At 40.5% G+C, this 23,468-nt stretch overlaps 1 protein-coding gene and 1 long non-coding RNA gene across 4 annotated transcripts; one reads left to right on the top strand and one right to left on the bottom strand.

Annotated features, from left to right (window-relative positions):
* Positions 1-176: 176 nt before the first annotated feature.
* Positions 177-22,487, top strand: plcd4b (phospholipase C, delta 4b). Of its 3 annotated transcripts, XM_047371579.1 has the most exons (18): positions 177-346; positions 1,808-1,939; positions 2,457-2,741; positions 2,944-2,998; positions 4,424-4,582; positions 7,898-8,126; positions 8,286-8,415; positions 9,967-10,198; positions 11,645-11,846; positions 12,048-12,192; positions 15,096-15,248; positions 18,112-18,273; positions 19,610-19,760; positions 19,953-20,069; positions 21,133-21,311; positions 21,388-21,520; positions 21,603-21,752; positions 21,842-22,487. In XM_047371579.1, the coding sequence occupies exons 4-18, from the start codon at positions 2,980-2,982 to the stop codon at positions 21,931-21,933; spliced, it is 2,253 nt and encodes a 750-aa protein (XP_047227535.1). In that variant the 5' UTR covers positions 177-346; positions 1,808-1,939; positions 2,457-2,741; positions 2,944-2,979; the 3' UTR covers positions 21,934-22,487. The 3 variants fall into 3 exon arrangements, with proteins under 3 accessions (XP_047227535.1, XP_047227534.1, XP_047227536.1); XM_047371578.1 differs by lacking the exon at positions 2,457-2,741 and having other exon boundaries at positions 178-346; XM_047371580.1 differs by lacking the exons at positions 1,808-1,939; positions 2,457-2,741 and having other exon boundaries at positions 178-346.
* LOC124871945 lies at positions 12,606-16,317 on the bottom strand. Its single transcript, XR_007039167.1, has 2 exons — positions 16,269-16,317; positions 12,606-12,961 (listed from the first exon to the last, which is right to left on the bottom strand). It is a non-coding gene; the product is annotated as an uncharacterized LOC124871945 (long non-coding RNA).
* Positions 22,488-23,468: the final 981 nt, after the last annotated feature.

Below are 23,468 nucleotides of genomic sequence, written 5' to 3'. Positions count from 1 at the left end.
TGAAGACGTGATGCAGCGAAGGATCTGCGGACATCAGAGTGAGGGAGTGGCAGGACAGGAAGGGAGGCTGGTGGAGAAGAGAGAGAGGGATGAGGAAGGCTGGTGGGAGTGAAGTACAGAGGAGCCTATAGGGAATCAGGTTTCTCAGACCCAGCACCACCAGCGCTGAAGGAAAGGGAAGGGAGGAGTCACACTAGGATAGACTTCCTTTCAAACACTCCCAGTTCTTTAAAGGCTCAGAGCTCTGCAGCCAGTCCCAGGACTCTCCTGGATCCACAGAGGCAATTTAATCCCCTGGACCCTCTCTGTCCTGAAGACCACCGCCTTTGAAGACCACATTACTCTGGTAAGCATCAAATTGTAGTTTTCCTGAGTCATTCTTTTTTTCTTGAGCTGCAGATGCATAGACATGAAGAGCTGATGCCTCATAGTTCTGCTTCTGGTTCTAATTTACTGTGCAAATCCCACTGACTCTGCAAACAAAGTTTTAGAGGGGTCCACTGAGTTGCATTCTTCACATAGACACATGTATGAAAGAAATCCAGGATCAATGTCTCGGCCCTGAGTGGGGGGGCTGTGCAGCATTCCTGAGGTGCATATGAACAGAACTGGGATCCTGCACAGCAGAAAAACCATTAGATGCTGCTGATCATCGTGACATATTCTCCACTTTCATCCCGTCAGATGTCCCGACTGAGTCATGCGTTTGTGTTTGTGTGATCAGTGAACTCCCTCATGAAGTATGTGACTCACTGCTGCAAAATAAAACAACACAACAGGGCCAAACAGCAGCCCAGAAGTTTGGATGCGGAGTCGGACACAGGAGGACTGCTGGAAAAGCTGGATGGAAAGAAAAGTGATGCTTCCAACACAATGCTCTGTGGAAAGTATGCATTGCTTTCACACACACGTCTTCTGGGAGGGATAATAAACTGTAAATCTTCTGAAAATGGATTCCTGTCATGATCTTAGTCACAAAGTGGTGAGAACCTGTACAGTTTGCCAAAGGAAGCAGAAGCTTGGACATAAAATCAGCAGAGGACAATGAAAGGAAAGGATAGTTATTACACTGGGACACAGCTACGTCAGCCTGAGAAAGCTTTTCCTTTGCGGGTCAGTTTGATTCCCAGTTATCAGCTGACTGCAGAGATCCAAGGAGACGATCAGCTTTCAGGCTTGAGCTGCAGGTTCTCAGATGGTTCGTCTTCTGTGGCAGTTTTCAGCGTCTAATGAGACTCAGATTAGGGCATAAAGTGCAGATAGTTTAGTTTTAGATTTGATGTAACCTAAGTTGAAGGATAATATGCTGATTTCAGCAGGTAGAAATCAGTTCTTTACTACCAAGTCTCATGGCAACCAAAGGTGACCAGCACAAATAATGCTTATCACATCTACGATTCGGTTGTTTTTACCAGAACAACATCAAGAACTCTGCAGGCCTGAATGCCTCAGTTAAGATCAGTGGTCATGATTCATCAATAAGAAAGATATTCTAAGCAAAAATGGCCTGCGGGGGAGAGTTCCTATGGCAGAACCACTGCTGACCCAAAAGGACACAAAGGCCCGTCTCACATGTGCCAAAAAACATCTTGATGATCCTTAAGAGTTCTGGGAAAATATTCTGTGGACTAACAAGACAAAGTGAACCTTTTACAAAGGTGTATGTCCTGTTACATCTCGTGTCAAACTAACAGCATCTACAGTCAAGCATGGTGGTGGTGGTGTGATGGTCTGGGGCTGTGGTGGTGCTTCAGGAGCTGGACAGCTTGCTGTAATTAATGAAACCATGAATCATGCTCTCCGGCAGGAAACCCCCAAAGGAGAATGACCATCAGTTTGTGACTTTAAGCACGAGGTCGTTGGATTCTGCAGCAGGACAATGATCCAAAGCACATCAGGAAGTCCACCTCTGAAAGCCGCTGAGAAAGTAAAGTGAAAGGTTTGTAGTGCCCTAGTCAAAGTCATGCCTTAAATCTGATTCAGATGCAGTTGGATGACAGGCCGTTCATGCTGGAAACACTACAATGACGCTTAATGAAACCAATTCTGCAAAGCAGAGTGGGTCATAATTTCTCCACAGTGACGTTGAAGACTAATTACCAGTTATCACACACAGTTGATGGCAACAACAGATTTTCAGGTTAAGGGTGCAATTACTTTTTTCACAAAGAGCCTGGTTGGTGGGGATAGCATGTAGAAACTTGCTTTTTGTATTTGTTTATCTTGGTCTGAAATTAAAATCTGTTTGATAATCTGAAACATTTCAGTTTGAGCAAATGCAAAAACAGAAGCAATCTGTATGGGTGCAAACACTTTTTCTTATACAATCACAATATCTGGATCCATTTAAAAAGGATGCATTACAGTCTTTAAATCACAGGGAAGTCGTAAGGTCCGTATGTGTTCTACTGGTTCCCATCCAGCCCGGTTAAACACTGCTGATTTCTCCTCATCAGCACTCAAGGCAGAGCTGGCCTCTCTGCTTCCAGCTAATCAAAGATTTAGCTGCTGCCCAACACACCCATGCTGCTCGCTCGCAATACAGCGTTCTGTACGCTGTTTCCCATCTACACAGTTGGTCCAGTGTAGGGAACAAAGATCCAAAGAATAAGAAGCCTGCGTTACCATCCCACTGCGTAGAGAAGTTGCTGGTTTCTTCACACGGTGCCCAGAAATTCCTGCATCACCAGGGACACTGCTTGGAAGTGAGGATTCATTTGGACCAGCAGACCCGCTGGCTGGTGAGAGTTGGCACCACCCTGTGTGAACCACATTAAGGCCAAAGAAAATCTGTTTACTAGATTGAAAATAAGTGAAAAAGTTGCCAAAGTCCACAGAAAATATTTAGAAAGCTTGGAAAACCTTTGACCAAGAATACGTACAGATATCTGTGAAGTGTCTGATTGAATGTGAGGAATCTTCTAACATCTGTTTCTTTACCAGGAGAATATTTCCACGGTTCATGTTCTAAAGATAAAGATGGAGCTTGAAGGTTCATGTGAGTACATGCTGACCCTCAGACTGAAGATGATCTCACAGGTTGATGAAGAATTTATTGTCTGATGAACACTGAGTCAATCCTATATTCTGACCCAAAGGTGCAGTACAGTGGTTCTTATAACCAGTACCACCATAAAGCAGCAGCACACGAGGACTTAGATGTTTTCTGTTCCTTATGTTATAAAGACAAAAAAGAGAAGAAAAAACATTCTTATCCTTCAGCACCACATGATTGGTTATAGCTGGGATGCCCAAAGAGAAATGACCCCTGGACTGATTTTACTTTTAATAACCAAACTTTGTTCTTTCTTTTTAATTTGATAGTGAAGAGGAACCGCTTATATTCACTGACTTTTACTCAAAAGCAGACTTTGGTTTGCCCAAATGTTTTTAACTGATTTACTGAACTTTGCTAAATGCAGAAAATGTTTCCAAAGAGAGTGATCCAAATGTTTTCAAGAATAGATGAAAAAAAATTACAGGCCAAGAAAATTAACTAACTGTATGTATTTTGTATTTTCTAACAAGGCAAACATGCAAAACCTTATTTTCATTTTTATCTACAATCAATTACACATCCATTTTCTTCAAGTCTCTATTCTATTATTTTATTTAATACTTGGCACATTTTGCACATTAAAAAAATCACAATAAAATTTATTTCAGTATTGTTTAAGTTTTCAAATATTTGTTAATTACTTTGCCTGCAACCACTTCTGCTGGTTTGGATGAGGTTTTGACTCTGAGTCTGAAAAACAAAATCACTCTTCATCTTACACACCTGAAGCTCTGGGTCAACACTAACTGGCATGTTGAGGTCATTGTAATTTTATCGACCTCGAGAAAAAACCCTAATTACATCTGAAGAAAAGTAACCCCTGATCATGATACTGCTGCCACCGTGCTTTGTTGTGGGTATGTTTTAATAATGTTTGGTGTTGTTTTTGTGCCAAGCTTTGGGAATATTGGTCCAAAAGTTAAACTTTGGTTTCATCAGACCATAATTCATTCTCGGACAAGGTTTTAGAAGGTTTTAACCAGGCCTGGGTGTTTTCTCTGGAAGAAATGACCTCTGTCTCACAACCATACTGAGAAAACAGGAGACCTTTGTCACATAAGGAACTCAACTTGGCTGATCATTTCAATCCTTTGTAACCTCTCTGCTAGCGGATTAGTTTGTTTTACAGTAAAGTAGGATATCTCACATTAAATCTTGAAAAGCATGGAAGCTATTGATTATGCTCCTTTTTTACATCACAAAAACACGGTATTTTAACAGCGGTTTGTCCACTTTCGAGAGCCACTGTGCCTTGTAATTAATACCAGCATTTCTCTGAGTACCACCAAATGGAGCTTAAAGATCCTAAAGACTGAGAACCACCGGTGTAGTATTTTTCCTAATTATGTCTGTAATTTCCCTCAGGTGTCCAGGATGACCCACACGTCAAGCTGATGATGGCGGGGTCGACCCTGAGGAAGGTCAAGTCCCGCTCCTGGAAGAGGCAGCGGCATTTTCGCCTTCTGGAGGATGGCCTGACAATCTGGTACAAATCCAGATGGGCAGGGAAGGGCCACTCTACCTGTGAGTGCAGAAACACACCGAATAATTTAGCTATATGATCTGTCGGATGATAGAGAAATTACAGAATATTTGGCAGCATTTTGAACCATCTGGAAATGGCAGAGGAACCTTTAGCAGAGTCCAGAAGGGATTGCAGAAGTAAAACAAAAAACATATTGTCCAGAACAGAACCAGACCAGAAGTTTAAGGTGTGCAATAACACATCTCATTTTGTGAAATAATTATTATGGTCATCTCTATCTTTTCAAGAACCCTATATGTCTAAAATTTACCAAATTTCAGTACGTTTTCTTCCAAGCCAGACTTTCTTGTAACCTTTCAAGGTGGTTTAAAGGAATTGCTTTCGTGGTTTTTTGAATATTTTTTAAGTTTTTCTTTGGGTTTTGTCCACTCTTCCATTTTGGTGCCTGACCAATTTGAGAGAAATATTTTTTAAAGTGTTAAACCTCTAAATCCTGGCCTATAAATAACTAAATGGTTTACAGGTTAAAGAAATGGTAACACACTGGGAGAGAGGCTCCGATCCCAGACGAGCCCCCAAACATGTCACACTCTCAAAAATACAAAAAGCCCAAACATTAATTATGGCAAAATACAAGTTCGATGAAAACCAGAACCAGAGACAGCGAGCTGGCAACCCAAATAAAACAGGAAGAAAGCTACAAATCACCCAAGCAGTTGGTCATCAGATTTCAGTGACTTCTATAAACCAAAACCTTACTTACAGACTTTGGCTGCTTTTTCATCGATATTATGTCCATTATCAGAATTTCCCTAAAGGAAATTAAGAAAGCAGTCACGGGACATGGTTTTGTTTGGTGTTTATTTATGTACTTTCTTACAGATGCATCATCATTCTAAGATAATGTCCACCTGCTAGCCAGGAGACATTTTTGTCCTTCCTCCATGTCAGAGGAGACATGTCAGGTAGTCAGATTTTATTGCCGAACTGAAAACATCTCTTTAGAGAGCAGGTTTTGTAATAATGATTATATTATTTAATGTGTAATATTAATATTTTATTGAACAATATTTCGGTCTGTTAGAGTGGTATTAGGGCAATAGTAAAAGGAGTAAGCCAAGCTTTGACATTACTGAACAGCAAAAACTTTGCACACACATGGAATAAATTCATACAATTTCTTCAAATACAAGAATTTATTTTAAAAAATAAGTCAACTCAAGTCAAACATATTTCAATCAACAAAATCTTTACTATGCTAAAACAATCCAACTAAACTACCAAGCAAAATGAAAGAATAAGGAAGACCAACTATGTACAATATGAACAAGAGAAACAAAGATGGTTAAAAACCATGATCAATAAAGTGATGCAACATTACCATTTAATGTTGTATAGAACCAAGGATTATCTTGAAGAATTTGGAAATGAAGTTAAGTTAGTCTTAGAACTAATTTGGGCAATAATTGGTATACATTCAAACCACCATTCACAATGCAAGATCAGATAAAACATTATTTTAATAAAATAATATTTGAAAGAATGATTTTATGAATAAAACCAACATTCTAGATGACTAATTCTCAATGGTGTTTAATTAGCTGCCTTTATTAAATAAAGTAATATTTAGGGACACATTACTTTGAACAAAACCAAAAACCTTCCTGGATAAATGAGTCTTAATGGTGTTTAATTAGCTATCACATTTAGTAAAATAATATTGAGGAAATATTATTTTCCTAGATCGGAAACTAACAGCCTTTCTGGATAAATGATTCTTAATGGATTCACAAGATCGCGACGAGTCATGTGTTTAGCCTTAGCCGTTAGTGGTTTCAGCTAACAAAAAGGGAAGCCTTTAGCTCCTTAAAGTTGAAACTATATCTTTAAAATACCATTAATAAAAGGATTAAAATGCATCAGCGTCGATGGCGCATTATGGCTGATCTGTGTTTAAAAACCACCTTTTAAATAAAGTTTATCTTAACTTTAAAAGCAGAACACAGGATACATCATTAGTTGAGCAGCTAGTCTGCTAGCACTTAGCTGAGTTTTCTCAACACAAACAAAAACCAAACGTCATGAAACAAACATCATTTCGATTATTTCATTCTAAACTAATCTTCTCTGCCCAAACATCACCGCTTATGTGAACCATGATTACGAAAAAGTTTCTGAGCACCGAGTTTAGGGAAATGAAGCTGTCCGGTCATCCACGTATGGACTGAACCATACAAGAAAGGCACGTTCGGCACCTTCAGTGGCCGTGGAGCGGCGGGGTTGCTCTCGCTGCCTGGACATGTACGCAGGGAGGCGTGCGATGCTGTGGTCCTGATGCTTTCTTCTCCATGCCATGGTGGAAAATCTGCTTGAATTAGGGCTGCTTCTGGAGGCCTCAAAAGGAAAGTCAAGCCATGCTTGTCTTATTATTCCCTTTTTATGAATGAATGCCGGGTACTCGAACAGCAAATCATTACCTAACTTTGTTCATACGATCGGCATGATCGTAGTCACTTTTGGATCCAAGGATGCTTCAAAGTAGAAGCCATACTCACCTGCGGGTTTCAAGGCCTTCAGCTGACGCATGGTCTGGTCCCTCCATTAGGCGATGTCCACAGCTGGAATGAGACCGAGCGGAGAGGGAACGTATTTTTGGGTCAAAGATTCCAGCTCTGACTCCTCCTCTTCCTGGGTTGTGTTGGGAACAGGTTAGTGAGATGTTGAAAGGTGCAGAGGTTCATACAGACCTTTGTGTACAGTTCAGAGTCCATGTTTATCCATGTTTCACTTCATGGCTGGGGTCCCAACAGCAGGCAACATATGAATGAAACCTTATAGAAAACACAGAGAACTACTGATCAACTCCTATTTAAAAGATTACAAGAATGTCCGACTTCTTGGAAGGAACGTATAAAAAAGAAGAGAGTTCAATGAAGATGTGTGCATGGCACTTTAAGGACTGGTGTAAACTGATCCCCACCATTTGGGGATATTCAGCATATCTCCTCCTCATGGCTTCCACATTTTAAAGTCCCAGTATAAATGAATGGAAACAGTTTTGTCAGCTTGGGCAAGTCAAATAGCCACAGTGTACCTTAAACTCTCCTTTAATTGCTCTGATGGTACAAATGAACTCAGATGTAATAGCAGAAGGCAAAGACCTATTTAATGAGGATGTTGATGGTTTTATTGTGCAACGGTTGAAGAAGGATCAACCAGGATAAACAAGACAAAGGGAAAGGAGATAACTGTGATACTGGTTTTATTCATGAGAGAAACTAACAGAATGCATTGAGGCATCAAAATTCAGCATGATGACTTGTGTCTGTAATGATCCTATGCTGGTGTCTCAGTCTCAGTGATGGACGTGGAGGTAGTGCGTGAGGGCCATCAGTCTGAAGTCATGCTGAGCATCGCTGAGGAGTTTCCTGCTGAGCTCTGCTTCACCTTGGTCTTTCACGGGCGCCAAGGAAATGTGGACCTTGTGGCCGACTCTCCAGAGGAGGCCCAAGCTTGGATCCAAGGAGTCCGGAAACTGATTCACAAAGCCCAAACCATGGACGAGCAGGAGAGGCAGGACCAGTATCCCTGACTCCAGTGCTTAATCTGCTTTTGGGTCTAGTCTAGTTTTCCTTTACTATTTCCAAAGCTCTGAGTAAAAAAATGAAATGACATTTTGTAAATGTGAGTGTTTGAATCCACAACTTTACTGAGGTGGGGTTTTCCTCAGCATCTTCTCAGATGGGTGCAAGACTGGTTTCAGAAGGCTGATAAAAACAAGGACGGGAAGATGAATTTCAAAGAAGTAAAGAAGCTGCTGAAGATGATGAACGTGGAGATGAACGAAGATCACGCTCTGCATCTGTTTACGGTAGGGGTCTGATCTGAGAAGGTAACTGGAGATAATGAATTCACAATGTCTTTGGTTTTAAGCTCCTCTAAAGCTTTCTTGCACATGTCGAATGCTGCAGTGCTTCCAGACTTAAGGGCTTTGTCCCAAGGCTGTTTTTGTACAGATGACCCAGTATGATAGACTTGATCCACTTCTTTTTGTTTCTATTTTATTTTTAAGCATTTAATGTTAATTGTGATATTTTATGAAATAAGTGGAATAGCACAAGGTTTTCTGAATATCTCTCAAAGTTTTTCTTTGGGTTGTGTCTGCTCTTTCGGTACAGTACCTGAGCTGAGCCACCTAACTCTGATTTAAGAACAATTAAAGGATCAAAAATGCAGAATAATTCACAGGTCTGAGGAACTTTAATATATTTAGATGAGCCCCTATAACACGTGATCCTCAATGAAAACATTACCTACAGAACCAGAAAAAGAGAAATATGAGCCTAAACAACAGAGAAAGAAAACCACAAATTACCAAATCAGGTGAGCATCTGATTCTGGCCGCTTCCGTAAACCAAAACACAGCTTTTTTTAAAATTATGTTTCAGTTATTTTATGCACCTAGCTCACAATTTCCTAAAAGAAATTAAAATAACTGCCATGACCTATGGGACTCAGGATTTGTCAGTTTACTTGTTCTGTTTTGTGATTGTTCATTTATCCTGGAGTTTCCCAGTAACCACCCAGTGCCGGCATTTCCTGGCTTTTTGTAAATGTGCTTTCTGTTTCACATTTTCACCATAAATCTGGTGTCTTCCTGTCTGTGTTTGGGTCTGAGCCAAAACTGTGAGCGACAAAAAACTGCAAAGTTGGAGGACAGAAGACATAGTGTCCTATTTTAAAAATGATCGAGATTAACAGTATCCATATCTGGTCATTAAGAAGACAGAAACAAAGACTTGACACACGACCATCCATCAGTATGGCAGGTTTACAGCCAATCATCTCCTTCACCTGCTTCCTGCTCTCATCACAGATCACAATGTCTGTCAAACTGTTATATTTGGATTTTTCATGGATTTGTCAAAAAAAAGTGGCTAAAAATGTAATTGAAAGTTGGTTATTTACTGTATGTCAGCAAGGTCCTGGTTCATCCTTTGAGTTTATTTCTTAAATCCCAAGAAAGTCAAGTTCAACTTCAGGACCAACGCATTTTTGGGGGCTCGTCCAGGATCTGAGCTCAGGACGTTCTTCCCAGGTATGTTACATTTCTACTGCTCTGCCCTACGAAACATTTAGTCTTCCTAATGTCTTAATGATTTAAGTTTCAGAGTTAAACGCCTTAACAAACAAAACATTTATTGGAAAACGGTCAGGTACTTGACTGGAAGGCTGGACCTGGCCCACAGTAAAACTGAAAGAGGTTCAGAAGAATCAATAATCAAAACCACTTAGAGAGAGCACTTCAGAGGATTAGACAAAGGTCTGGCTGCTTGGAAGGAAAACATAAAGAAATTACTGGTGGGTCAAGATTTCTGTTGTTGTAAATGCATCTCGTACAAACCAGTTCCTTTATTTCCAGATGGCTGACAAGTGGAAAAGTGGTTCCCTAGAAATCGAGCAGTTTATCCACTTCTATAAGATGCTGACTCAGAGAGACGAGGTGTGGAAGGTGTTCCAGGACTACTCTGGAGATGGAGAGAAGTTAACGTTGGAAGAGCTGGAAAACTTTTTGAGGCTGGAGCAGGGTGAAGGAGACCAGAGTTCTCAGCATGCCCTGGAGCTGATCCAGTGTTACGAACCTTCTGAGACAGGTACATGCATGGTACATGATGTTGATTACAGCTTCTGCTTGAACATCCCCATCTACCCACACATTTTTATGCAGTAACAGGAACATGTGCAGTTTTACCAGTAAACTGATTTATTGTAAATATAATGAGAAGAAAATGTTTGGTTGGACATTGCCCCAAACTTCAGAAAACCAGATGTACCTGGTAACATTATTCCAGAGGTCACACTGGTTTCCTACATCAGGTTTTGTGCATGCTCAGATACAAACAGGCATTGAATGCAGCATTTAACATCTGTTTAAACAACAGACATGGCAAAGATAAGGTTTCTGGAGCACAAAAGATTGACTGACTGGATTCATGGAGAGGAAGATTTCATCATCTTCCATTCAAATGCTGCACTCAGACAAGAAGTAACATTTACTCCACTTTGGGATTTTTATAAATTTTCAAATCTTCAGTCTTCAAATTGCCCTAATTATCAGACAAATGGACTGGGTTTGTTTTTTTCTCGAGGGAAAACCTTCCGCCTTGGCACCTCAGTGTCTTATTAGTAAGTGAAGACGGGATGGATTGGGAGACGGATCGATGGTTCTGAGGTCGGTCTGCTGCAATGAAGGCATCATTGTGGTCTGCTGTGGTGAAGAGGGAATGGAGCTGAAAGACAAAGCCCTGGATTTCCTGGTCCATCCAGTTTCCAACCCCCACCTGTAGCCACAAGGTATGGATCATGTTGTCAGAACAAGATCCTGGATCTAAGCAGTTAAAAATGAGTTTTCCAAGTGAAATGACAAGATACAGGGTGAGTGGCTTTGTCATTTTGATATGAGCTTGTAGTGAATTTGCTTCAAAAGATGGGAGCTGAGGTGGTTGCAGCATCTCTTTCGATGTATCCTCTTGGAGGTTTTCTGGGCAAATCTAAACCCAAAACTCACTTAATGGGGTCGTCTGTTCTGTAAATTCCTTGGGATCCTCCAGCAGGAGCCAGAAGAGTTTTCGGGAGAAAGCATGTCTAGTTTACCCCCCAGGAATTGGAAGAAAACGGAACAGAAAATTAGACCAGATAATTATCTGCTAACATCTTCCAGAATCACAGCCAGATATCATCCCAGAACTGTTTGGTCCACTTTGTTTGACAGTCCAATTTGTTTGGGCAGGTTTGAAAACTCATCAGAAATCTGGTCTGTCTGAAGACATGACTCCTGCTTCACTTCCAAGTGAACCCTGGTGCGGTTCACTCACAGTGGAAATGCAAATGGCCTATCTAGCAAACCAAAGACAGGATGAGAACCAAGGAGCCATCTACAGAAACATGCAGGACAGCTCAGTGCCTCGCCTGCTGCTCATACTGGCTCTCCATCTAACCAAACTCATCTTTCTTGTCCTGTGAAGCAACCTGTAAGACAGTTAATATTTTATGGATATTATTGCTGTGTAAACTGGATGTGTATCTCCACCTCTGTGCAGCCATGAATCAAAGCTCCATGTCCCTGGAAGGCTTCGAGATGTACCTGTGTTCCCAGGAGGGCTCCATATTTAAACCTGAGCTCCTGGAACTTCACCAGGATATGAGCCAACCGCTCAGCCATTACTTCATCTCCTCCTCACACAACACCTACCTCCTCGAGGACCAGCTGAGAGGTCAAAGCAGCTTGGAGGCATACATCCAGTGAGGATTGCATGAACTCACCAGAACTCACCAGAGATTGTGATGCTACTGTAGGCTGTAAAAAGTCATCAAATTCATTTATCTATGTACAAAGGAAAATATCTGATTGTCCTGGTGACAGCTTGGAAATCAACATGTATCTTAAGTCCTTAATCAAACGGAATGAAGACAGAGTTGGTAATAAAGTCTCTGAACCTGTAGGGCCCTGAAGAGAGGCTGTCGCTGTGTGGAGGTGGACTGCTGGGACGGCAGTGACGGCGAACCTGTCGTGTATCACGGCCACACTCTAACTTCAAAAATCCTCTTCAAAGACATCATTTCAACACTCAAAGAGTACGCCTTCCAGGTAAGTAGAACATGGAAGAGCTGAGTAGACCATCTTTAACTTAGATTATTTATGTTAGGACACAATAAATAAAATCTGGTCCTCAGCAGGTCATATAATGAAACAAGTACAAACTCAGATGAAACAACATAACATTATATGCCTTGTAATTACTAATGAAACAAAAAATAAAGAAAAATACTTCAGCAGTGTGTGAAAGACTAATTTCAGGACTCATCAGCTTGTAGGACCACCTTCTGTTGCAATGGTTTCTGTCTGACTTCTTCAGAGTCTCAAATCACTGTGTAGGAAAAATGTCCTGTTCTTCTTTCCAACTATGCTGAGGTTCATTCAGGTTTGCAGACATTCATTTCTGCAAGCCTGAATGAAGGTCCAACCACAGCATTTCAATCAGGTTGAGTTCTGGACTTTGATTAAAGTAAGTAAAAGTTTATTTATATAGCACCTTTCACAGACAAGGAGGGTCACAGGGTACTTTACAGAAAGTACACAAAAAATACAAAAAATAAATCATTTACTGTACAACCCTGTCACATAGTTAAAATGCTTGGAGAAACAAGTGGGTCATAAGTTTTCTCTTGAAAACATCAACACAGTCAAGGGAGCATACTGAGAACGGGAGATCATTGCAGAGCCGCAGCGCGAAGGCCTGGAAGAAGCGATGACCTCAGGACCATAAGAAGGTTCTGATCCAACGACCTCAACCACCCCAAGGCAGTATAGAGACAACAGATCCCTGATATAGGAGGGAGCCTGACCAGGTAGAGCTCTGAAAGTCAGTACCAAGATTTTAAAATTAATACGAAAAGAAACTGGGAGTCAGTGAAGGACCTTTAGAATGGGAGTAATATGAGCCCTTCACTAGGCCATTGCAGTGCATTGATCCATTTCTTTCTCAACTGTTCTGTTGCAGATTAGCTGCTCTGTTTAATTCAACTTCAATTTAATAAAATTCAGTTTTTATATTTAATGCCAATTTAAAACACATATTGTGTCAAGGCAATTTACAAAAAAAGTTAATTCAACCAAATCATACAGATTTCAATTTGATTTTGTATGTTCCAAAGTGATCCTAGCTATCACACCTGCTGTCAAGTTCAGATTTTTATTCAAATTGGTTTAACAGTGTTCTATCTATCAGGAAAAAAAACTCCAGCAGAACCGGAACCAGGCTCAGTGTGAGCAGTCATCTGCCACACAAAAGAACTTAGGAGCACTGATCCAGGAGTACTTTCTATAGGAAAGAAACATTAAGTGAAACATTAATGGTTATAGCTCCTATAGATGCTTCATCTAGGAGAGAAAGACAGCAAAGCAAGTCTAGAGTCTGAAAGAGAGCACATAGAGATAGTTACAGTAAAAGCTCAGCCAGTAGCTATATCTAGGAGAGACAGGCTTAAACACTGAAAGACAGAGCCAAGTAGATCATCCGTAGAAGGAGAGCATGAAGTTGTTGCCAGCAGAAGCTTGAAAGGTGCCACAGCTAAACACAGAGTCAGGCCAGGTGTAGCTTCTAGGAAGAGAAAAGAGAGAGAACATAAAATGAGAAGCTGAAATAACAGCAAATAATGCAAAATTGGAGAGTAGTATGAGAATGTAACAGAGAGGGTGAAAGTGGTCAGTATGTCCTCCAGCAGTCTAAGCCTATAGCAGCATAACTACAGAGATAACTCAGGATAAACTAAGCCACTCTAACTATAAGCTTTATCAAAAAGGAAAGTTTTAAGCCTAGCCTTAAAAGTAGACAGGGTGTCTGCCTCACGGACTAAAACTGGGAGCTGGTTCCACAGGAGAGGAGCCTGATAACTAAAGGATCTGCCTCCCATTCTACTTCTAGAGACTCTAGGAACCACCAGTAAACCTGCAGTCTGAGAACAAAGTGCTCTGTTAGGAACATATGGACCAATCAGATCTCTGATGTATGATGGAGCTAGATCATTAAGGGCTTTATATGTGAGGAGGAGAATTTTAAATTCTATTCTGGATTTAACAGGGAGCCAATGAAGGGAAGCTAAAATAGGAGAAATATGATCTCTCTTTTTAATTTTCATCAGAACTCTTGCTGCAGCATTTTGTTTGGGATCATGGTTCTGTGGATCATTTTTGGACCAAACTTCAGCTGTTGGACAGATGGACTCACATTTGACTCTAGAATATCTTGGTACCGGAGGAGTTCATGGTCCACTCAGTGACGGCAAGGTGCCCAAATCATCAGCCCTCCACCACTGTGCTTGACACTTGGTATGAGGTGTTGATTCACAGGCGTTCATCACAATTTACCTCATTCTTATTACGTGTTAAGGACCTGATTATGGTTATACTGTTTTGCATTTTACATCTATTTTCCACATACTATTAAATTATATACATATAACGCGCTTTCTTTTAAGCCTTACTGCACACCAGTTACCTGGTGTAGGAAATATCTGTTTGTTACCCTGAAACAGAAGAAACAGTCACCAGAAGAACTGTTACATGTTCTCCTGACAGTCTTCCTAAGGGTTATCACAGGAAATGCCACTAATGAACCTGCACTAACCTCTAATATATTTGCATGGCTGTTCCAGTACTTGACATAACTACTTACCAATGAACCAATATGAAAACAACACAATCTTCAAACCACAATGGTCATCCTCAGGGGAGTGAGCCTGTTGAAGAAAGTGCTGAAGGTTGATGCAGACGATCATTTCATTATTTCTGGCACTGAGTGGACCAATTCTAACTTGTCCAAATACAGACCAAACCTGCCTCCTCAGCTTGTGGTTAACGTTTACATGAGACATTCCTGGTAAAACTGATTTGTTTAACTGAGCAGAGAATTTTAGCAAAAAAGAAAAAGAAATGCATGTAATAGCTCATTTTTTAGCTAAAAGACATTGTGTCTTATCTCCCCGTGACAGGTATCTGACCTCCCTGTTATTGTGTCTCTTGAGAATCACTGTGGTGTGGAGCAGCAGATGATCATGGCCAAACACCTTCGCCAAATTTTGGGCGAGATGCTCCTGACTGCCCCACTGGACGTGCACATCCCTCAACTGCTTCCCTCGCCACAGGTCATGAGCTTAACTTTTACTTTAAAATAAATCCGATTTTATTAAAGACAATGTAAACCTATGAGTTTTAATGTTCCCATTCCTTCTCTTAACACCTAAAAGATAAAAGATCTCTGGCATTAGGGGAACCAAATCATGAAAGGTCCCATTCTTCCTGCAAGCACGTCTTAAGGTGCCCAACAGTCTTTGTCTCAAATCAATTCAGTTTATTTATATACAACAATTCACAGCACATGTCGTCTCAAGGCCCTTAGCAAAAATAATTAAAAATACATTCCAATTAATCGTAACCATTGAACAGTTCAGTCAGATTCAGTTATTTATTCAAATTGGATAAAAAGTTTTTCTATCTAAGGAAATCCAGCAGATTGCATCCAGTCAGTAACTTGCAGCATTCACTCCTCCTGGATGAGCATGTAGAGACAGTGGACAGTCACTGGTGTTGACTTTGCAGCAATCCCTCATACTGAGCATGCATGTAGCGACAGTGGAGAGGAAAAACTCCCTTTTAACAGGAAGAAACCTCCAGCAGAACCAGAACCAGGCTCAGTGTGAGCGGCCATCTGCCACGACCGACTGGAGGTTTGAGAGAACAGAGCAGAGACACAAAGAGAACAAAGAAGCACTGATCCAGGAGTACTTTCTATGGGAAGGAAAAGTAAATGTTAATGGATGTAGCTCCTTTAGCGGCTTCATCTAGGAGAGAAAGACAGCTAAGCAGATGAACTCTGAACCAGTTTTCAAGTCTAGAGTATGAAAGAGAGCACATAGAGTTAGTCACAGTAGAAGTTCAGCCTGTAGCCATGTCTAGGAGAGACAGGGTTCAGTACTGTCCATCAGATGTACCCTCCTGTTCCTCAGCCGTGCCTTGGGAACATCTTGGGAATGTAGTTTTTCCATTGTCTAGTTGGGAAATGCATGGATGTTCCTGGAAAAAATGTCTCAAAAGAAGCATGTTGCCCTGAGATCTCTGCGTCAAGGCTGCCAAGTTATACTATAATAATATAAATATAACCTCACCATCACAGAGCCTGGCTGCTGAAAACTGCTTCTATCCTCCTTTTCCTCTGGAATACTGATACGTCTGACAACGATCCACATTCCCACAGAGACATGGTCCATCCCAAATGCCTCCGAGCCCAGAGAGGTGGACACTGTCTCTGAATAAAGTTAACATCAGGCTTCTTGTCTGCATCAGAAAAGTTTGTAAATGTGTAACCCATCTTGTTCGTTCTGATGCAGCAGGTTGACTTCACGACAGACACATTCTGGTTCTCTGTATTTATTCTAACAAGAGACAAATAAACAAGTTGGTGGTTAACAGCTCCAGCAGCTTCTGCCCCTATACATTAAATATGGCAAAATCGAATATAAAAAAATGTATATAATTAAATTAATCTAAAATATATGTAAAAAAATCATATTTGTTAAGAAAACACAGAGCTGATCCTAATACATACCACAGTAACAGACAGCAACAGAAAAAGGGGAAGAACTGACTGTTACTGGTTGCTATGGTAACCACCAACTGACAAGCGTAACATAAAAAAATTTATATAGCAATAAAAGTCAGGAAAAAAATAAATTGTTGATGAAATAAAATGAATTTGAAGAATAAATAAACCAATTTTGACAAACTTCACATCAATAGTGATGTTAAAATAAAACCCCGTTACAAATGTAGCTGTAGAGCAGTGATCCTTGTTGTTCTCTGAGCTGTTGATTAATGATGGTCCTTGATGTGGAGCCACCTCAAGGACCAGAGATCATGACTGTCCAACATTGGTTTGCTCCCTGAACTTCCCCCAGGTTCTATGAATGGTTTCATAGTATTCTGCAGACGAAGAAATATGCCAATCAATTTCAGGAGATCCCTGATTCAAGTGATTGAAATAAGGTTCCTCTGTAGGGCAGCTGGGCTCAAGGTGACCAGCCCTAACCGTGCTCTTTGAGGGAGCTTAGAGTCCAGTTGCTGCTTCCGGGCTTTAAAAGGAGTCAGGAACTGATCAGGAAGCTTCCTGAGTGCTTCCTTATGGAGGTTTTTATTGGCCACACCACACTGGGAGGAGACTCTGGTTGGACTAGCTGGATGAACTGTCTAAACCCTCTATCCTGAGAACATCTTGGTTCCCCCCAGACTTAGCTTGGCCTGTTATGTGCCCCAGCTGATCCTGGATAAGTAGAAGATAAAAGTATTTCAGTAGGCAAGACTGAAATACTACAATGAAAATGTGAAATATTCTGGGTTGTAGGTACTGCCTGTAATGAGATACACGTGACATCTTTAAAGTTTTTGTCCATTGTTGCAAACCTTTCCGGTGCTGAGTTGTAGATGGATTATCTGCTGCTGTCCAGTCAGGTTTTATATTGTTTGGAGCTAATAATTTGCAAAGGTTTTAGCTTTATGAGCCCTCGCCGTAGATGTCTCACACATGATTTGTCAGGCCTGAATGTATTATAATGATTTACACAGTAGTCTGTTTGTTGTTTGAAAGTCAGTCTCTGGTTTTAATGCTTCAGTTGTTTACGGTTATTCAATCAAGAAGAAAAACTTGTTCCCAGACATCTACCTCAGAAAACTTTAGTCCAAAATATGTCATTTTAAAAATTAACATTAGTATCCATCTTGTCCATTTAGCACTAAGACTAAAAGCACAAGTAAACATAACTTATAAACTCCTATCCATTAGAGCACTTATAACAATCAATGCTAAACTGAAGCAGTTGGAGACCATGAGAGATTCCACTGTGGTGCATGGCTTCATTCAGTTAGAAGACAACAAAGTGCAAGAAAATGGAATAGCTTCACTAGACTCTGGATTCTGGAACTGAAACATGTTATTCTCATCATTGTTCACTACAGGAACTGAGGGGGAAGATTTTGCTGAAGGCCAAGAAAATTGGCGGGCTGGAAACATGCCTGGACGAAACGTTGACTGATGAAGTCAGCGACGAGGACGAGATGACCAACGAAGACATGGACAGTCCCTGCACAGAAGATCCAGCAGCACAGACGACAAACAAGGTGGTTTCCAAAACATCAAGCTCAGACTTTTGTTAAATTTCAGAATAAATGTTGTTTTTATTCATCATTTACTGTAGAATCAGTCTCTAATCCTGGAGTCTGATTTTCCAATTTTCCAGTCAGAAATACATCAAGGATTGTCGGACATTTAAACACAGTAAAAGCTGCAAATGTCAACTATTTATTAGCATTCATTGAACCTGAGGAACACATAATACTGTACAAATTAAATGTTTTAACACGTGTCTTCTGTGATTGGCTGCATAAAATCTAAGAGAAATTAATCGTAACTAGTTTGTACTGCTACTGGTAGTTAGCACCACAAGATCTAGCTGGTAAAACTGGTTTTCTGACTTTCTGAACACGTTTAACTACAACGGGACATAATTCTCAGATCTGAGTTCCAGTTTCCAATGCAAATCAAACGCAGTGTTGTGAATACTAAAAAAATCAGCCTATTTACCATCGTGATGCATTAAATGTATCGGTGACGAGTTGTAGCTCCCTCTTGTGGTGGCTTACAGACACAACAGCTAAATAAAACAAAATCTATTTTATTTATTGCTAGTCTCTTTCACACAACATCTCACAAACCTGAGAAGACGAGCCACCTCTGAGCGATCCTGTTGTTGGCTGACTGTGGCTCAGTGGGAGTCGGAAAGGTCTGGGTTTGATTCCAAATTCCTCCTGTCACATGTTGATGTGCCCCTGAGCAAGACACTTAACCCCAAGTTGCCTACTGCCTATGATAGGTTTTTGGGGGAACTTAAATTCTTTGGTTTGTTTCTCTTTTTCTTGATGTTGTTTTCCTTCAGAAAGCTGCGTGAAAATGTAACCCAGTGAGGTCAGAAATAAAAACCATACAGCTGAAGCTAAAGCCTACCTTGGGTTTATTTAAACTACTAAAGCACATCTAAAGGAACGTTGTTCTGACATGTCTTACCTCCTGAGGAGAATGTTTATTGTCCAGTTTGCTCTGGGACTATTTTCTGTTTTTACTTTAAATGGCCACTAAGTACATAATGAGTCAACTGTTCCCAGAGTTCATCGAGGTATCCAAGTTTATTAAAACTGCTCTGCTGATAAACTGCTGGACATTTCAGCAAAACCCAACTTATTATAAATCGAATTATTTACCAACCCACCTCTGATCTGCATTTGTGTCGAATTACTTCCTAATCAGACCTTTCCTTCTGGCTTTAAATTGTATCATTCAGGACTGACTGGGCTTCCAGTAGTTCTATAACCCTCAAAAATCAGGCACCAGTCATTTAAGCATAACTAACAGCATTTAATCCAATGTTATTTTTGATATTTTATACCTTCTCCTTTGCAGAAGTCCAAACTGTCCAGAGAGCTGTCAGACCTGGTGGTTTACTGCAAGAGTGTCCCCTTTCAAAGCTTTGAGCATGCTCGTTCTCAGGCTAAGTGCTACGAGATGTCTTCGTTCTCTGAATCCAAAGCGAAGAAGCTTGCTAAGGAAGCAGGTATAAAGATGAACAGATGTTCATACGTATTTATTTGAAAAATAATGACTTTTTAATTATTTTGACTTGGCATACTAGTAGAGTGTAACAACTAAATACAATCTTATGCTTCCTACAACTTTAGCTGAGTAAAGAAGTTGGAAGAGCTCAGTGTTCAGGCAGCATGAAAGCACCTCCTGTATTTCTCTGCAGGGACAAAGTTTGTTCAGTACAACGCTCGGCAGCTGTGCAGGACCTACCCCAGTGGCCTGAGGACAGACTCCTCCAACTACAACCCACAGGACATGTGGAATGTGGGTTGCCAGATAGGTATGACGTAAACGTGTCCTTCTGCTGGTTTAAACTAAATACTTTTGAGTAAACATTTCCAGTGGAATTTGCTCCACAGTTTGCCTCATTTAAAGTGGAGTCACAAACAAGCCCAGTGGATGCAGCAGTTAGCACCTGTTATTGCTTCAGGTTGCAGTTTTCTTCTCTTCATCCACATAAGTATAAAAGTGATCAAAGGCAGAGAAAATATATTTACCAACAGATCCAGGTTCTGATCCAATGTGGTGGTTCCCCAAACGTTAAAAACAACATCTGACTGTTTCAGGGATGACAAACATTCATAGTATCTTTTCTAAATCAGTAAGTCATATGGATATTATTAACGCAGGTCATAAAAGACAACAGGCTGCACCGTGTCGCAGTTGGTAGCACTGTTGCCCTGCAGCAAGAAGGTCCTCGGTTCGATTCCCAGCCGGGGGTCTTTCTGCATGAGTTTGCACGTTCTCCCCGTGCATGCGTGGGTTCTCACCAGGTACTCCAGCTTCCTCCCACAGTCCAAAGACATGCCTGTTAGGTTAATTGGTCTCTCTAAGTTGCCCTTAGGTGTATGAATGTGTGTGTGCATGGATGTTTGTGTGTTGCCCTGCGATGGACTGGCGACCTGTCCAGGGTGTACCCCGCCTCTCGCCCATAGACTGCTGGAGATAGGCACCAGCTCCCCCGCGACCCACTATGGAATAAATGGTAGAAAATGACTGACTGATAAAAGACAGCAGAATAATTTAACTCATTTACTGTAAAATTAACAACACTGATTGAAGTTAAATTATTCATTTTATCTTTGGGAATGTATCGTCTCACTTAAGACGGCATTTTGAAGAGTAGATGACTCTCACAGCCACTCCCTCCATTTTCTCCAGAGAACCAGGGTCAGAACATAACAGAAACAGAAATGGATCTCTTGGACTCTGCTCTAAGCTTTCCACTGCATCTTTGACATATAGATACATTCTGATGTCTGGAAACTGATACTGTGCAACCAGACAGAAAAAAACAAGAAAATCAAAGTTAATTCAATTATTTTACACTATCTCTCCCAAAGTGGCTCTGAACTTCCAGACAGCCGGTCTGGAAATGGATCTGAATGACGGACTCTTCAGGCAGAACGGCTGCTGCGGTTACGTCCTCAAGCCCGACTTCATGAGAGACGGCAGCAGTCAGTTCAGTCCGGAGAGACCAGAGGATCGGCCGGGCTACAAACCGCTTCGCTTGTCAATACAGGTTCAAATCTATCACATCTGTATGCACGTAATGTCAGGAGAGCAGTTTTCCATGTGAACACGTGTGCTGCTAACAGGTGATCAGTGCACAACAGCTACCGAAGGTGAATCAGAAGGAGGGATCAATTGTGGACCCACTAGTCAGAGTGGAGATCTATGGTGTCCCACAGGACCAGGCCAAGGAGGAGACGAGCCACATTAATAATAACGGTACAAAACGTCAAGGAATAAATCCGCTTGGAAACAATAAGAAACAGTGCTGTTCACCCGCCTGATGCCCTCTGACCTGCAGGTTTTAACCCAGTCTGGAATGAAACTCTAAACTTCATCGTCTACTCCCCTGAGCTGGCGCTGGTCCGCTTCGTGGTGGAGGACTATGACAAGGCGTCAAGGAACGACTTCATTGGACAGTTCACTCTTCCGTTTACATGCATCCAGCCAGGTGAGCAAAGTTCAAGCTCTGTGCAAACGTCTCAGTAGAAAGTCAGGATAAAATCTCATTCAAATCCAACTCTTTGTGCTTCCATCCAGGATACCGTCATATTCATCTGCTGTCCAGAGACGGAACAGCCATCCCTCCTTCTTCTGTCTTTGTTAACATCAGCATTTCAGATCTCTTATGAAGAGGTCAATGAGTCCTTTATCTCCTCCAGTCCAGTGTCTCCTGACAAAAACTCAAACCTTCATTCTGTCAGTTTTCACGTCTTACATGAAGATATTTATCTTTTTCTAACTATATTTACTGAAAGTTTATTCATTCCCAGCATATGATCTACATGTTCCATAAACAACACAGAACATCTGGTTTTAATGTATGTTAAACAATCACCTGGACCTTAGGTGGTCATAAATACAAACCGAGATGACCGAAGAGTCGTGACATATTATATAGTGTTTCTTCGTACTTAAAATCAAAAAGGAAACAAGATGTAAGTGAAAAACTAAGTACACCCAATGATCCAGCAGCTTGTAGAACCACCTTCAGCAGTAATTATTAGCAATAGTTTTAGGAGTCACTCTCTTCAGAACCTTGGTCCACTCATCTTCACAATGTTCTTCTTCTTCTTCTTGTATTATTTATTGGAGGTTGTCAAATAACGTTATGATGTGCATTACCGCCACCAACTGATATGGAGTGTGGTTCTTCATGGTTTTAAATCTTATTTACTATTACAACAATCAAATTCTATTTATTAATTTAGTTTTATTGAAAAATCTAATTATAATTTGAATATGTTTGCTACCTAAACTTCTTTGCATAGTATCTATCAAAATAAAATTTTCTTTAATACCTACAAATTCTCTCCTTAAAATTGTTCTTTCTTGTTCATATTTCTGACACTTCAATATTACATGTTCTATTGTTTCCTCCTTTCCTCAATAATCACATTTTCCTGTATTATATTTCTTTATCTTAAACAATGTAGAATTAAGTCCTGTATGTCCTATTCTTAATCTTGTAATTAATCTTTCCTCTTTTCTGCTCCTTCTTCCTGTTCTTACTTCTCCTACTATCTTGTTGATTCTGTAAAACCATCTTCCTTTCTTTTCTTCATCCCACCTTTTTTGCCACTTTTTCCTGATTCTCTGTTTAATTATATTTCTTGCCTCTGACCTACTAATATTAATTATAAAACTAATGTTGTTTTGTGTTGCCTTCTTTGCCATCCTGTCTGCCATCTCATTCCCTCTAACTCCTACATGTGCTGGTAGCCATAAAAACACTAATATTAATCCCATTCTTTGTATTCTAAATAAAGTATGTTTTAATTCCAACAAAATGTCTGGTCTACCCTCTGAATGATTATGTTTTAAACTTAATAATGCTGAACTTGAGTCTGAACAAATGATTGTTTTTAATGGTTTTATATCCTCCACCCACTGCACTGCTAACAATATGACTAATAATTCTCCTGAATATACTAATAATCCATCTGTAATTCTCCTTCCTACTTTTATTTTAAATTCTGGTATTACAAATGCTATTCCTATTTTTTCATCTGTTTTTGATGCGTCTGTGTAAATCTGGACATATTGATAGTAATTCCTGTATTATACTTGAATCTAATCTACATTTTGGATCCTTTTTCTTTTCCATCAACACCATATCCATCACTGCTTCTGGTAACAGCCACGGTGGCACTACTGGCAAAGGCAA

The sequence above is a fragment of the Girardinichthys multiradiatus genome, chromosome 7 (assembly GCF_021462225.1).
Source record: "Girardinichthys multiradiatus isolate DD_20200921_A chromosome 7, DD_fGirMul_XY1, whole genome shotgun sequence".
Taxonomy (NCBI): domain Eukaryota; kingdom Metazoa; phylum Chordata; class Actinopteri; order Cyprinodontiformes; family Goodeidae; genus Girardinichthys; species Girardinichthys multiradiatus.
Note: the sequence above shows the minus strand (reverse complement) of the source record. Positions and strands in the feature narration are given on the sequence as shown.